This window comes from Coturnix japonica, chromosome 4 (assembly GCF_054131305.1).
Source record: "Coturnix japonica strain WE chromosome 4, WE-NBRP24, whole genome shotgun sequence".
NCBI classification, from domain to species: Eukaryota; Metazoa; Chordata; class Aves; order Galliformes; family Phasianidae; genus Coturnix; species Coturnix japonica.
In genome coordinates, this window is record NC_140666.1 from 50,366,818 (window position 1) to 50,383,933 (window position 17,116).

A 17,116-nucleotide genomic window follows, 5' to 3' on the forward strand; every position below is an offset into this window, starting at 1 on the left:
ATGTCTACTGAAATTTGATTTAGAAATGTGTGCCATATGTAGTGTAAGATGGGTTTCCTTTCTTTAAAGGTTCATTCCTAGTCAGTACCTGCAAGTAGGTCTCAGTTACGAGCCTCTTTTTCTGAATGATGCAGATTATGCTGTGCATTATTTCATTACCTGACGCAGAGCAACATCAAAAAGAAAATATTCGTTTCATGTTAGTACAGATTGTCTCTGAGAACTTAAAATAAAGGAATGGAAAAAGCGATAGTTGTTCTTCAAACCTTCTGCTTTGCTTTATGGGTGGAAGAAGATGAGGGGAGGAAAAGGACACCACCTTGGAGAAACAGTTTCTAGCCACATAGGCCTTTTTCTCCCATTTCTTCTTGATTTTTCTCTATTCTGAGTGCTGCTTGCTCCCTTCAGGTTTTGTTCCTGTTTTCAGTTCAATATGAGAGTTTAGAATCCATGATAAGTGTCTAAGAATGGAATCCTACAACTGTCTGGTTCAACTGACTGCTCACTGTTTAAACATAGCTCTTGGCTGAATGGCAGAAAGCTTCTAACTTTCTATTTTCTGTTGCTGATTAAGCAAAATGTTTTCTCCATATACAGATTCAGTGTTCAGTAACTTTTGGACAAATTGGAGTACTATGCTGAACAAACTTCTGTTAAAATAATAATAATAATAATAATAATAGTTTTTCTGTTTTTAAACACTTCTCCTGCAGTGGTCTTCATTATATAGATGAGCTCATTCATACTTCTGTGTAGTCTTTCTGGATATAAGCAAATTGGAAAGCAGTACAGTAGGACCTAAAAGAGAATTGATGTGTGTGTATCTGTTCCAGGGGTAAAGTGACTTGCTTCTAAACGAAATATAAATGAAAAAAGGAAGAGGGAATCAACAGGGAGTGAGTCTGACTGTGGAGTACATCTTCAAGTTTATTCCTTTCGCATTTTATGAGCTTGTACTACCTCAAGCTTTCTAAAATAATTCTGTCCTTCTGCCTTTGGCAATTAATGTGCTTTCAGTCTGCCCCTCTGCTTTATTTCTTAGATTCAACAAGATGGGCATGGAATGCTGAGTGGCTTGCTGAAAAAATTTCCATTGATTTGTTAGCTGTATCTTTATTAACTGAAGGGAATATTGGATCAGAAGGTGCTCTTAAGTGCATCAGAGCTGGTGTAAAATGATAGCTTTCTGCCTGTAATCCACAGATGGGTGTAATTTTAAGGGAGATTAACAAGAGATGTCAGAGAGATGAGGCTATTGCCACTAGGTATGAAGTCGCTAAAGGATTCTGCAGCTCTAGTTAGGAGTTCAGAGTTTTCCTCCAGGTTAAGAAGGTATATACTGGGGAGATGTGTTCTCTTTCAAGAAAAAAAAATAAGGGAAAATTGACTCTTATTTCTTCTCCTTTCCTATAAAAATCTGGAGAAGGTACTTGATCTTATTTGAAACCCATGCTCTTTTCCGGCAATAGAACAAAAAAGCAAGTTCACGTGCTTATAGCATGCAAAAACAAATCACAGCTTTACTTGGAAAACAGATTTCTTTGCATCGCTTGCAAGCTATGCTGGAGGCTGAATCAGAACATAGAGGCCGTTATTTGTGACTTACAGGAAAAAAGAAGTTTCACCACTTACTTATTTTTTCCCCTCCGTTCTTTTATGTTTTCCTGTTTTGTGGGAGTGTACATGTTCATTGAAAAGCTCTTTCCTTGAGCTTTTGACTAATGCGATTCTGGTAAATAATGGTAGGTTTTTTTTTTGTTTGTTTGTTTGTTTTTTTTTTTTTTTTCCTCATGTATAAAAATGCTTTAACACATTAATTCTGTGTTGTCATTCAAATCCTTTAAAGGAAGATTTGTAAATCTTGCTTGAGTAGAGCAAGAATGTCTGTTATCAGTGAAAGCAAGTGGAAGACAACTCCTCTTTCTGCTGGAGGCCAAGAACTGGGCACCGACATGTCTCATTTCACTAGCAGCAAGGAATTGCACTGCTGGTTCTGAAGGACTCTACCAAAAGTTGTAGTTGGGAGTAACAGCTGAGATTCAGGGTAGGGAAGTAACTGCATCTTAGTGAACTCTAGAGGAAAGAAAGATACTACCTAGGTATTTTCTGAATAAGTCAAAGCTGAACAAACGTAGTGATACTTCTTTAGAATGAGGTATGAGGTTATATAGTCTGCCTACGTGTGCTGAACCTATATGTAGGTCATTCAGAGTAGATGTTTTGCGTAGCTACTGAAAAACCTGCCAGGTTTCTGTGTAGCTTTCCTCTCTCTATGGTCTTAATGTCTTACTTCTGTAGTACCTCATATACATTGTGTTCTCTGTTGCAAGTTAAGCTGAAGTCATTTTGCCATTTGTCCCATTGCCAGCACTCTTGGAAGTTCAGCAGCAGATTGCTATTGTGTTTAAAACAACTGTATGTGTGCTGGATGACTTCTATCTTTGTCTTGTGTCTCAGGTGCTATATGCATCCTTGTTCATGTCCATTTCCCATATTAATTTGTCGTTTTTTTTTCCCTTGTGTGCTATTTCTAATCCTCTGAAACCTCCACTGTTGTCTAACACACTTTATCACTCTGCTTTTTTCCTTTGTTTTTTTTTTTTTTTTTAAAAAGCTGATTCTTTTTTGTCCATAACACTAGATTTTTACATCTGCCAACTCAACTTTATCCACATACTTGCTAAATATGCTCATTCTTATATCAGTAAAGGCATTATTCACAGCACTCAAGCTGAGTGGCGTGTCCTTTTTCAAATCAGAAGGGCAAAGTCAAGAAGCAGACATTACTGAAAATTGGAGCTTCAGTTAATTCTGTAGTTAGTCTGTCATGATTGCATTTAGACTGTTGTGTCAGGCTGCTTGTGATCATGCTGTGGGTAACACTGCCAGAAACTTTACTGAAACTAAGGATACATAACATGTGCTGTTGCCCTTGTACCCATCCAGCTAGTTATTCTGTCAAGGGAGAGTCAAAAAAACCATTGTTGGACTCTTCTGAATAGTGATTGAAAAATGGACCAAGTAGGCTGAAATAAGAAGGTGTCAGAGAGAAATTAGTGTAGGTTACAGGTAAATCATATTAATCCATTATACACTTGAACAATTAACATTTATTGCTCAGCTTGGGTTTTCTCGTTAGACAGAATTAAGACAGGTCAGAGCTGTGGCGTGGAACCACAGAGGTTTTTTGTAAGGACTGCAGTTGAAGGCTGTGTTTTGGTCAGTAGCTCCAAGCTAAAATGTGTGACAGCTGTCCAGGAGGAGGGAAGAAACCAACTCCCAGAGAAGTTGTAGTCCCTTTTTGTGCAGCAGGACGGGGATGTGAGCACAGTGGCCTTGTTTCCAGAGATCAAAGGTTTTAGGACAATTTTCAATTAATACTGTGCATGTTCTGTATATACAATAAGCTTGAGAACAGTTTTTTAAGCTCTGTTGCTGCAGAGATGAATCTTGGTGAAAGAAAGCTTGTATATTACATTGTGGACAGAGCAGATCAGTGCTCATAGCTGGCTGCTCTTGTCCAGCAGCTCAGTTATTTGGTTTGTTGCCAAAAACATTGCTCCAGAGTAATAAATGCAATCCTTAATGAAAATAGCTGATGCAAATGCTAGTAAAAGTCATTATACATCCAGCTAAAACTCTGTCGTTCAACCTTTAGAAGTGAATTGAAATGTCTTTTGTGTTTTCTTTATTGTTTTCTACTGATTTATACGTATATTTTTTTTTATTATTTGCTACCCTTGAAACCCTTCCATCTCTCCCTCCAACTTGCATAGGTATTTTCAGGGAGTTTGGTGGCGCAAGATGTGTGCACAACATTGTGAAGTATCCACAGTGCCGACAGCACGCGCTGATGATCATCCAGCAGTTGGTGTTGTCGCCTAGCGGGGAAGATGACATGGGCACTTTGCTGGGACTAATGCACTCCGCTCCACCTACAGAACTACAGCTGAAAACGGACATCTTAAGGGTAAATGAAATACTGCTTAGGACTCCCTCCTAAGACATTCATCTATAGTTTTTTAAGGAATACTCCGAGAAAGAGATTTCATATATATTGTCTATGGAGTTGAAATTCGTGTATTTGATGCTTTCTTTTTTTCTTCTGTCCATCCATGACAGCTTTCAGAATCACAGAGGTGAAAACTAGTGACCTAATTTGTTTTTAGAACCATCAACCTTAGGGAATGAGATTATACAGCTATGATAATCTTCCCTGCAGAGTATTATTCAGTTAAATGTTTTGAGAATACACAGGGAAAAAATCAAGCGTGTAACACACAAGTTTATTTTTAGCACTGGCTTGTGTTGACTTGGGACATGCTTGCTTTAATATAACACAGTGTGTTAGTTCTAAAAGTTGAATGTGTCACTGTAAATGTAAATGTTAGTATCCACAGAATAGAAGTCTATGTGAGGGTAAAAGGGAAACAAACAAACCCAAACAAACAAACAAACTCTACAAAATAAAATTGGCTTTCTTAAGCAAAACTGGAAATACTGCAAAGGAAGCCTGGCAGTGGAAGAAGAAGACTGTCAACTTTTATTTCTTACAAGCTTTTTGGCTGCTAATCTAAACCCACAATTTCTTTTTGGAATAGCTAATGTTATTTTGAAAATAGACAAAATGCTGTTATGTTAGGCTAGAAAAGCTAGGCAAGTAGTATTGGGTAAACATGAGTATTGCTCGAGAGAATTGGCAGACATTTAGGTTCATCCTTGTTAGAAGGAGCTGTAGCGTTCCTCTGGCAGATGAGCAGCCATATGTTATTCTAAAAGAGAAAGAGGAAAGCTAATAACAAAATGATAATTTTAATGTATTTTGTCTGTCAGCATCTTCTAATTTTTAAGCATATCTAATTCATGACATTCAGAGGCAGAGAAAAGTTAGAACAGTTCACAATGGATTTAAGGCAGTAAGTCAAGGTTCCTGTCCTCTTTATCTGACCTGTTATATTTGCCTCCATTTGTGCTGTTTTGGTGGTTGAATTGAAAATGGAGACTGTTGCAGTGATACATCCCATGAGTTTGATCCAGGTTTGGCAGGAGATGAGATATTGCCCTTGAAAGAGTAAAACAGCTTGTTTCACTGTCCATCCTCTGAGTGCATCAAAACGGTGTGATTCCAAAGAAAAGAGCACTCAGTGATGGAAGGTTTACTTAATCTTTGCGCTCTATTTTTTTCTGGAACAGTGACAGTTTTCTGCTTCCTATGACATTAGATACAGAGATATTTTTTTCCCCTCTATTTTGTTTATTCACAAGTGGGTCAAACTTCCTGTGACAGCTGCTTTTTTTAGGTAGTGTAGGAGTGTTTTCCCCCACCATCTTCACTGAGTCGCCCATTTCACAGAAGTTTGGATGTTATTCTGTGATACTGATATCCACGTTGTTTTGTTGTTTATTTCCTTCGACCGGTAGTGTTTTCTGCATAATTGTTTCTCACTTAGGTTTGTTTTTGGGCAACTCTTTCAGTCAGCTCAAATATTTATGGGTTTCTATAAAGAGAAAGATTAAACCTAATATGTATGTGGACTTTTAAAATACAGAAGTCTTTGGAGACTTGATGCGCTACCCAGTTCAGACAAAAGACAATAGTTTTGCTTGAATATCAAACAGAAATGCTCCTATCTTTTGTTTCCCCAAGGAATTAGTAATGCTGTTCTATTTTCTTCTTCATTTGGATTATTTGTTTTGTCGGTAGGCCCTCCTGTCAGTGCTAAGAGAAAGCCATCGCACCAGAACTGTTTTTAGAAAAGTTGGTGGATTTGTGTATGTCACATCTTTGCTCGTTGCTATGGAAAGATCTTTGTGCTCACCGCCGAAGAATGGCTGGGAGAAAGTAAACCAGAATCAAGTGTTTGAACTGCTTCACACGGTGTTCTGCACACTGACTGCAGCAATGCGCTATGAGCCAGCCAACTCTCATTTCTTCAAAACAGAGATCCAGTATGAAAAACTGGCAGATGCTGTTCGATTGCTTGGCTGCTTCTCAGACTCAAGAAAAATAAGTCCATTGAATGTCTTTCCTTCAAATACACAATTGTTTCAAAGACTGTTGGAGGATGACCTAATCGCTCTGGATTCTGTGTCACCTACGCTAAGACATTGCAGCAAACTTTTTATTTACCTCTACAAGGTAGCGACAGATTCTTTTGACAGGTATGAACTCCATTCTTTTTTCCCTGGTGCTCCTCAAAGTGATTTCCTTCAAGCATATTCATGGCAAGCTTTTGTATATCCATTGAAATCAATTTCTTTGTTCCTTTATTCCAGTGAGAGAAGATGTCTCTTTCTCACCAAATATTGACTTAGCTCGCTGGTGCTCTCAAGAGTATGGGACACTCCCTCTGATGTTGAATGTTCTTGTCACAGTACTAATTAAAACTGAGATATTGCTTGTGATTATATTTGATGAGTTTAAACAGCCTGTTGGTTGATGGACAGACCACCTGATTGCTTTATCATACAGAATGACCAGAACTTTGTGTTTATTAAGTTAAATGAGAAATTAGCTTTTCAACAGTATACCTTCTTTCCTTTGAAACATGGGGTTTTAAAATAAGTCAGTGGAGAATATGACAAATTTACTTTGTTTTAGACAGATAGAATTTGAAGAACGTGCCTAGCCTGTCAGTGATAATAATTAACTGGAAGACATTCTCAGAGTTAAACAGGTAGAATTTAAGTGACACCTGCTATGAGGGATGAACAGTAACGTGTGTGTTTTGAGATTGTTCACAATGACAGTAAAACATTTTGAGGTGTGTCTTTAGGATTTGCTTTACGAGAATGTACTTCTCATGTAAGGTCCAAGAAAATAAGGTACAGACTTTGCTTGGCAGATGGGGTCTTGAAGCTTCTGTACCCCAGGTGTTTAATGCATATATTCCTGTTATTCAAAGATGGGCCATCTGATTTACAGTCAGAGTAAGGGTCTGATTTTTCCAAGTCTTGCAGGTGTGATCGTATATGTCGAGATATTAATAGGGTTGGAGGTTGGTCAGGTTTTTGAAGTAGGTGACTGATGAGGGACCAGGCTTCATGGTTTGTGAAAGATTTTCCTCCAAAGTGGCTAATAATTTCTTCTGGGTTTTTAAAACAGCAAACAGACAAAAACCTTACAAACCAAGTACAGATATTAAATTCTTAATCTTTTAAAATAAGATTAACTTGTGTTGAGAAAGTGCTGTGAGTGGTTTAGAAAGTTACGACAGTAACTAGCAGTAGAGCATGAGGAATCAGTGGGGTAAGTAAATTCCTTAATGCTGCAGCATAAGCTACCTCACGTTTCTTTTTTTTTGTTGTCATTTTCAGCGACTGCTTTTTCCTTTCTTGAATTTTCTTATCATCAGTCCTTGTGAAGTTTATGTTGAGTTTGTCTTAACTAATTTGATCACATTTAATTTGCTCAGACTTTACTTTCCCTTCTCGATTTCTGCTAATATTGAAAGATGCTCTGTTTTGCCAGTGTGATCATATTGATAAACTCTACCAGGTAATGAATGAGCACTGTAGAGCTGTGCCATAAGACAGGGACATGCTGTGCTTGTTCATGCATCTACCTCATGAGTGCCGCTCAGCAACGTTCTTTGTCATCTGTCGATTCTGAAGAATGAGTCCAAGTAAAGACTTCATTGGTGGTGGCTGTGTAAAACTAACAAGCTTTTTGACCTCTGGTTTCTTCTCTAACCTTTCTATCCTACCCCTGTCTGTTTTGTCTGTAGTCGTGCAGAACAGATCCCTCCTTGCCTGACAAATGAGACCTCTCTCCCCTCTCCCTGGGGTACGCCAGCTTTGTCGAGGAAAAGGTACCGATCCTTTTAAGAGAAGTTCATCTTGCTTCTGGTTTCTCACTGTTGTTTCTTCAATCTCATTTTTCTCTCAAGCTGCTATTATTTGTGAGGTGTCTGTTTTTGTTTGTATGCTTACTGGATGAAATAAATATCAGGGTGTATTTCATAATGAGTTGCATGCGGTTCTGCTAATATATGAGAGTAAAATTTATCCAGGGTCTCAAATTACTTTGAGTTACGTTAATGGTTAAAAATCAAAAAGTCTAGAGTAGAATGTGATCTAAGAAATGCAAAAAAAATCAGGAGCAGTTCAGAGCAATTCAGACTCTGCTAACCTGTGATGTAATGTAGCAAGAATTGTTTTTCCCCAATTGTTTTACCGAATTAATTTTTCAAGAAGAGGTACTTTTAGTCAGAAGGTCAATGACTTGTTAGAGTGCTCATTCGTAATAGTTAGACTTGGTCAGAGTGGCTTATTACATTGCCTGCTTCTTCCTTTCCCTCCTTAGGGGAATAATGTGAATTATGTATAAGCATGAGTAAATTAATTTTTTGCAGAGTGTGCACTCACTTGCTGATGGATAATATTTGATCGATAGTTTGGCAGGATTTTGTAAGACTTATGGTCTTTTCCCTGCCCAAGGAAAGTGTTTTTTGAACTGACTCTTTGTTGCTTTTATGGAAGTACTTCCGTATGGGAAACTGCATAGGGAAGTTAGGGTGTTTTCAAGTGGAGTGCGGAGCACCACTTACTAATGTTTGCTTTTAGGTTATAACTTTTTGCTATGTTGTTTTCAGAAAAGCCAACTGCCTGCTCTCCACTGTTTGCCCTGATCAGTTTGTTGCATGCAATGTCAAAGGGCAGACAGATTGAGGCAAGGGCCATCTGCTTTGTTCAACATTCTGAGTATTGACTGGGAGTTTAATTAGGCTTTTCCTGTACTACTGTGTTACAGCTTCAAAGTTGACTTAATAAGGTGGACGTGATAGTGCTGATTAGATCACTTAGAAATAAAATTTATGCTTAAAATTGGATAGAAATTTTCTCCTAGAGTGCTTTGAAGAGAGGAATTTCATTAGACTGAACAGCGTTGCTAAATACGATCAGATTTCTAACTTGTGTCCTCTAAAACTTATGTGGAGGTTATCAGGGTTATCTTGCAAAGAGGTGGCAGTCTTCCTCTTCAGGTGTTGGAGGAAGACTTTTGCAAGAAAAAAATGCATATATTTAAATTTCTGCCTTAAGAAAGAGAAAAGGTTAAGAAAAGGTTAAGAGACTTTCTCTATATGACATATTTCAAGTTGTTCTGCTATCCTTAATTATATTTAATTTTCAGAGAAACAAACAAGATTGTTTCTTTCTACCAAGCATTTCAAGCATTAAGTCTGCTGGAGGAGTGTGTTTGGAAATTTGGTGGTTTAAAGAGTTGGTGAAAATCTTTGGGAAAATAGATTTGGGCAGATTATTTTTTTTCTTAGTTTCATGGCACTATTCTGTTTGTAATCGATGTATTTAGCTACTGGAGTTAAGCATCAGGAATCACAGAATCACAGAATTGTAGGGGTTGGAAGGGACCTCTAGAGATCATCGAGTCCAACCCCCCTGCCAAAGCAGGTTCCCTACACCACGTCACACAGGTAGGCGTCCAGGCGGGTCTTGAATATCTCCAGAGAAGGAGACTCCACCACCTCCCTGGGCAGCCTGTTCCAGTGCTCCGTCACCCTCACTGTAAAGAAGTTCTTCCACACATTCATGCAGAACTTCCTATGCTGTAATTTCATCCCATTACCCCTAGTCCTACCCCCACGCATGAATTTCATCTTTTTGAAAAAAAATGTTGTTTGTAAAAAGTGCTCCGGGGTTCTTTCAGATACCAAATTTCCACTGAGCTGTCTCTCATCTTTGTGATGGGCATACTTTTGTTGAAACTCACTTTATACAGCCTATTTTCTGTCCTGTACAGGAAGATAGTGCTGTATTTTATAACGTCCTGTCTTTGACTAAAATAAGTAGTGCCTCCAGCTTTCACCACAAATAATCTTGCCTTTTGTTGCCGGTTTGTGTGTTCAAGATGCAACCGCTGAAATATTTAGGACAGAACTGTACTCGCAGCCATTGTCACCTCCCTGTGTGTCCTGTTTCAGCAGGGAAAAAAGGTTTCCTGATGAAAAGTGTCGAATGGCTGAGACTGCGAGAGTCTGTGAGCGTTATTTCTGTTGAAGGCAAATCTTCCTCACTGGGGGCAGGAGGGACAAAATGATTGTCTTGACTGATGGGGCAGAAGGGGAGACCCTTTTTTTAGCTGTCACTTTTAGTAAAATGGCAAGCAGTACTTGATTCTCAATAAAACTCTTAGATAAGAGAATGTTTTCTTCTTTTCGCGAGTAGGCGTATACCTTAAATACTTTGTATGTATGTACATATGTACACTAAAGAAGATTCGTGTAAAACGAGATTGCTTCAACAGTCACTGTAAGATTGAGAACATATGGGCTGCTGGCAGGGGTGTGCACCAAGACAAACATTGTTCCTGCTGGCTGGTTAGAAATTGCCCACAGTTGTTTGATAGCAAATTGCATAAGTATTTGTTAAAGAAATAGGGGAAAAATGGGTTTGCTGGAACTAATACAGCTTTCAACAGGAATATCAGCTGCCTGTGCATGCTGCTGCTGCAACTAGGATGAGAACAGGGATGAGAAAGGCAACTTTTGTCATCTTTAAGTTGTGCATCTGGGGAACAGATTCCTACAATGTTAAAATGCCCTCAAGAAATTTAGACTCTTCTGGGTTGTCGGAAATGCATCGACTGGTTTGAGAAGATAAAAGTGCTTGGTTTGTTGACCTGAGGGGAGAGAAAGGAGTACTGCTAACATCCATGTACTGGTTAGACAACACAACAGCTGTTAAAAAAAAAACAACTACACCAAAACAAAAACAAACAAACAAAAACCCAAATAAACAAGAAACCCCTCCAAAACTTAACAAAGATTGTAACAGCTGGGGGTTGTAATGGTGTGCTGTTTATTTTTTTCCCTGCAGGCATGCATATCATTCTGTTTCAACACCTCCTGTTTGCCCTCAGAAAAACATACCTGATGTGAAACTGCAAATGGGATCTACATCCATGCAAAGTTCTGACGCGGTTGTTATTCACCCTGGTGCTATGCTTGCGATGCTGGATCTTCTGGCCTCTGTTGGATCATCTACACACCCAGAGGTGGGCAGAACATCCCTGCTGTCTACTGCTTTGGGAGTGACTGGATAGAAGAATGGCTACAGGATATAAGTAGGAGACGGTGTACTCTTACTTCCTGCCAGGAAACTCATTAACTTCACAGAACTATCAAATAGTTATGTAGGAAAGGTCTGGCAGAAATCATTTTGTGTTAGCTTGACTTCATTTGTTTCTCTCGAACTCCCATCTTCTATTTTCAAAAAAGAAGGTGGTGCAGGTGTTCATTGTCCCTTCCAAGAGGCACACACAACTTAGTGCAGGACATTTTAGGTACTGATTGCAAGTGTGGTTTACCTTTGATTATTATGCGTAAGGATTTTCTGAGTTTGTCTCTTCTGAAGTTGTACATTGTTTTTCTTTCACTTCAGCATGCGCTGGACCTTCAGCTGGCAGTGGCCAACATCCTGCAGTCCCTTGTGCATACGGAGAGGAACCAGCAAGTCATGTGTGAAGCTGGGCTCCATGCACGCCTTCTCCAGAGATGCAGCTCTGCTCTGGCTGATGAGGACCATTCGCTGCATCCCCCACTCCAGAGGATGTTTGAAAGGCTGGCCTCCCAGGCACTACAGCCCATGGTGCTCAGGTCAGAACGACACCATTGAGTCTTGCAGAGCCAGGCCCTTCTGTCTGGGCTGAGGCTGGCTGACTGTAAATAGCCTGGATTGTTAGAGAGCATAAACAGCCTTGTTTGACAGTGGATGGCACAGAATCCTGCTTTATTTCTCCTTAAATAGCCTGTCTTGCTTCTGCTAATCAGCATGTAGCCCTGGAGATGTGGGGAATCAGGGGGAAGGAGTATGATGGAAGGAAATGTGTTTTTGTTTCCACAGAGATTGCGCTGAAGTTGCATACTTCCTCTCTTCCTGTAAATACTGAGAGGTTATCCATAGTGCAGTCCCTGGCTAGGCTGACAGCAAGAGGAAACTCAAAGATTGTGAAAACGATGGTGCTACTGAAGGGAGTCAATTGCTAGATGTTTCTGTGTAGCTTTAAATACCCCAGACTGGAAAAGTTTCAGGGCAGCTGTTTGATTTGTCCCTTCAGTGCATGTGAAGGAAACACTGGGATGTGTTGGAAGAAATGTCTGGAGAAATCAAGCCTCTATAGCAAGAGTGGGGCTGATTACCCTCTTCAACTTTTATAGCACTGCCTGGCAATGTTCTGGACCTGTTCTGCTGCAACACATTCTGAGAGCAGATAGAAAGGATAAATAAAGGAAGTGGCTTTATGTTGAGAATTTACTTAAATTGTTGTGATACCTAACTTCAAAAAGTTGAGCTTCCTGTATGTTAGTGCATGAATGTCTCCACATATTTCTGTGCTGATGCTAGAAAAGGAGGTTGAAAAGTTTATTGTGTGCATATTTAGAACTGTTTGTTGATACCCACATGGCTATGTAATGCTTTTGAGTTTCTTGCTGGCTCTCACCTAGCGTGAGGAAGTTGATATTATAATCCTCTGTGGTTAGATCAGTAGCTGAGATACAATCAGGACAGTTGCTCCCCTTTGGTAGCATCTGGAATTACTGGTAATCACTGCAGTGTGTACACTTATCATCACAAGGACTTGAGCATCCCCAAGCCATAGATGTTGATAGCATAGCTGTAGCTACAGATACAAAAGGTATCTATAAGCACAGATGCTGGTAACTCTGAAGCTGTCCTCCTACTGTAACTGAACAGATGGATGAAACAATGCAGAGATGACTTTCTCATGCGAGCTTGTGGTTTCTAGGTGAGTTCAGCTTTCTGAGTATGCAGCAGGGATACCAATTCTCTCCCTGAAGAATGTAGTAGCCTTATTGCCAAGAAGTTGTCTGCTTTATTAAAGCCTCTTTGATAAGTTGAAATAACATCAACTTTGGATAGCATGTCTTCAAAGCTTGAAGCTTCAAATCAATCATGTGGGTTTCTTGCAATTATTCTGTATTTTGTTTAGTTTCTTAGTTAAAAATGTGCTTATTATTGTTGCCCTTCTCTGGAGCTGCTCCAGTACCTCCATGTCTTTTTTGTACTGAGGTGCCCAAAACTGAACACAGTACTCGAGGTGAGACCTCACCAATGCTGAGTACAGGGGCAGGATGACTTCCCTAGTCCTGCTCACCACACCGTTCTTAATGTAAGCCAGGATGCCATTGGCCTTCTTGGCCACCTGGGCACATTGCTGGCTCATATTCAGCCGACTGTCCATCAGCACACCAAGGTCCCTTTCCATCAGGCAGCTTTCCAGCCACACCTCCCCAAGCCTGTAGGGTTGTTGTGACCAAAATGCAGGACCTGACACTTGGCCCTGCTGAAACTCGTGCCATTAACCTTGGCCCATCAATCCAATTGAAACAGATTATCATTGTGGTCCTTTTCAACCCAAGCTGTTCTACGATTACATGAAGTAGTTAACTTTTTAAAAAATGGTATTGTATTTTGTGTCATTCTGGGATAGAAACCTGTGAATATGTTCCTCAAATCCTTTTTTATCCTCTTTCCTAGGGAATTTTTACGCTTAGGAAATCCTCTGAATTGTGGAGCATGGGACAAAAAGCTGTTGAAGCAGTACCGTGTGCACAAACCCAGCTCACTTAGTTTTGAACCAGAAATGAGAAGTAAGTGCTGAGGTACCAGAAGTTTGTGTAAAAATCATATACTGATATCCTTCAACTGCATATTTATGTAAATATTTGTACATAAGCATGCAGAAAGACATAATGTTGCCCCAACATTGTATGAATGTGGAATCATCAGGACAAAATAATTGGAAAAAAGAGGGAACATTGTAGTCAATTACATTACTAGATGTGTATGAAATAAACATTTCTAAAATGACATATAGTAGCAACTGAATTCAAAACGTCTTTATTGTGTAAGTGATGGAGCACTGGCAGGGGCTGCTCAGAGTGGTTGTGGAGTCTCTTAAAAGTTTTGAAAATCCACATGGACATCAGCCTGTGTACCCTGCTATGAGTGTCCCTTGTTAGAGCAGGTGACATTCAAAGGACTATTTCAACCTTAACCATTCTGTAATTCTTTGAGACTAGTTCACTTTCATGTTTTTAATGGATACTAAGGTTGTAGCTGATTAAAAGTAAAAGGAAAAATATTTTCAGATATGAGGGCTGCTCTGAAAGTAATATCTTTTATTTTATGATGTTAGCCCATAATGCCAGAGGCAGACGCCGGTGGAATGGCAGTAAAGGTTGAACCTTCCTGCCAATATTATTACATTTTATTGCCATGGTATAGATGGCAGCAGCAGAGGGGTAGTCTGATCAAATGGCATCTGGCATGGAAGGACATATAAAGCAAAGGAGTGGAACTGAATTCCTCCGTACAGAAGAAATTGTATCTACTGACATTCATCTATGCTTGTGGAACATTTGTGGATATTAACACAGTGGAATTTGGACTGTGTGGGCATTGTTTTTCTAGCAACAATGCCGCCATAGCAGCTGTGAAATGGTTACATCTGTGTAGTCACTCCCGTAGATTCAGGAAGGTGGCAAATTAAATTGCTATACTTACTTGATATTAGATATGTATTCTGTGAAAACATTCATTATTTCTTTGTGTTCTGTCTGCCTGATAGAATACTTCATAGAGCAATGGCTCATCAGCTGTAATTCTCACACTAAAACACTTGCATGTGTTTTCCAGCTATTTAATAAATCAGCCCGGTGAACTGTGCTGAATGTCTGTAGCAGGTTGTTTGAATTTAATATCAGCGGATTTCTCTAGCTGAACTGAACCACTCTTTCATATGTGCCCCTCCTATTATTCATCAGTTGTAGAGCCTGGGAACAGCCATTCACGTAGTATAGGGAAGTCTCAGTGGGTGGTAGTATAAACATGTTGTTGGTGAGTTTCCAAAGCATGTGATTTTTATTTCTGGATGTTGATTGGGTCATCAAACAGTGCGTTGTAAAGCATTGTTCATGTATTAATGCTTGAGTTATTTGAAAAGAACCTAAAAGTATCCTGGATGGTGTTAAGTTACAAGCATTAAATACCTTCTCTCCAATGTCTACAAAACTCTTGGGTTTCTTTTTAATTTTAGAGACACAAGATTAAGTAATTGCATTTTATTCTACTTGTGTTATGTCATTAGGTCATGTGCACTGGAAAAGAGAGAAGGGAAAGAGTAAACTTTTCTCTTGGCTGGCACTGAATTCTTTTATTTATTTATGTTTAATAGGGTGTTACTAAAGGATGGGGGAAAAATAAACAGTGAAAATTGAAAATATGAATTTGAAAAATTACTAAATAAGAAAGAGAAGCAGAACTATGTTCATAGGTATGCTGCAGGTTACTACGTTCAGTCACAAAGCAAATCTGAGCTTCTCTGCTTATTTTGAGCTCTGAAGCTTTTAGGTTAGAGCTACTGCATCTGTATAAGATGAAGCAGTTTCTTTCCTTTCTACTAATCTGTATTATAGGAATGTGTCTGAGTTATGCGAAAGGAGCATTTTCTCTGGTGTGAGGTAATGAGCTGGGTTGTTCACTCAGTTTCTGATACCACAGCCAAATCTGTGTGCCATCTTGCAAAGATATTAATCGATTTGCCTCAGCTGAACACTTATGTAATTTGGTTGGATGTTAGGAAACAGCAGTGAGGCACTGGAACAGTCAGCCCAGGGATGTGCTGGAGTCACTGTTTCTGGAGGTGTTCAAGCACCATGGAGATATGTCACTGAGGGACATGGTTAGTGGGGATGGGTTTGGAATTGGGCTGGATGATCTTAGGGGTCTTTTCCAACCCTAATGATTCTATGATTCTATTGAGAGCAGTGCTTTCCAACTCTTCATCTTCTAGTGGAGAGGCTGAATTTGTGGGCAGTCCTTGATCATTCAGCTGTTGCTCTGGAAAGACCCAATAAAAAGCCTGAAAATGCTTTCTTTTTGCAATACTGTATTGTGCATTGATGTCTTACTGCAGATAGCATGGTTACCTCAATGGAAGGTCTGGGTTCAGACAGCGTCTTCAGTTTGCATGAAGATAGCCACTACCGGATCAGTAGGAGCCTGCTCAAACCAGCTGAAGGAAGCACAGTCCCCCTGACGCGAGTGAAGTGCTTGGTGTCCATGACAACACCCCATGATATCAGGCTTCATGGCTCATCAGTCACTCCTGCCTTCATTGAATTTGACACATCTCTTGAAGGGTTCGGGTAAGGTACCATAGTGCTCTCAAAAAGCACAGAGCACAATGCAGTGTTACTTTCTTCTTTCAAAGGAATGACTGAAATTTTTAATGGACTATTTGCAGTCTGGCAACAAATGAATCCTTTGAAGGAAAGAAAGTAATGCTTCATGCCACAGACATCCATTCTATTGTTGTTGAAGCTAATGCTTGCTGGGTAAAAAAGTGCAAGTCCACATGTATCACAGTGTTTATAGTACACTGTTGGATTTGTATTTCATGGGCCTTCTATAACAAAGGGATACTGTCATACCCCTGCAGAAAAACAGCTGTTTCTAGAATTTCCATGTGTCTTTCGCACCGCCCAAATGCTCTGAAACCTTCTTAAAGTTGCTGAAGAACTTAAAAATGAGGAAATAGGCAAAGAAGAAACATAAGTAAAGCAGAAAACTATGTGGAGTCCAAGTAACTGGAAAAAAGATGATAATTAATAGGAGATGGAGCAATTAACTCCTTCAGTGTTTTAGAACATAATGCCATTATCTCTCGCTTTTTTTCTTAATTGATTTTAACACCTGCTAAGTAAAGATCATCTACTGTGATAGTGTGGCTGTTTACAGGACTAAAACGTGACACCCTTCTCAGCATGTATTTAATACCAATGTTTGACACAATGGAATAGAAAAAAAATGAAAATACTTATTTTGTCCTGTATTAAGGGTTAAATATCTAAAATTGCTGTTGTAATTCAGGCCAGGAGTGTAAGAAAGGTGTTCCTTAACTGCATGTAGACCATTCTTTAGGCAGACTGAAAATGGGCTGAGATGTTCAAAGACCACAGTGTTGGGAGGTACACTTAAATCAATTGATTGTAAGGGAAGCCTTAACTGATAAGTGGTACATGCATTAATAGAGAGCGATGATGTACTCTTGGTGTATTTTTCTAGGTTATAA

General features: G+C 39.4%; 1 protein-coding gene across 9 annotated transcripts in view; it reads left to right on the forward strand.

The window, feature by feature from the left end:
• WDFY3 (WD repeat and FYVE domain containing 3) overlaps positions 1-17,116 on the forward strand; it is a 127,505-nt gene that overhangs the window by 54,514 nt on the left and 55,875 nt on the right. For 8 of the 9 annotated variants that reach the window (XM_015861628.3, XM_015861632.3, XM_085545156.1 and 5 more), the window contains exons 12-18: positions 3,777-3,970; positions 5,705-6,162; positions 7,728-7,811; positions 10,837-11,014; positions 11,401-11,615; positions 13,519-13,631; positions 15,959-16,190. In XM_015861628.3, coding sequence (XP_015717114.1) covers positions 3,777-3,970; positions 5,705-6,162; positions 7,728-7,811; positions 10,837-11,014; positions 11,401-11,615; positions 13,519-13,631; positions 15,959-16,190 — 1,474 coding nt within the window. The remainder of the gene's footprint in view (positions 1-3,776; positions 3,971-5,704; positions 6,163-7,727; positions 7,812-10,836; positions 11,015-11,400; positions 11,616-13,518; positions 13,632-15,958; positions 16,191-17,116) is intronic. The other variant, XM_015861634.3, reaches the window with a different exon arrangement.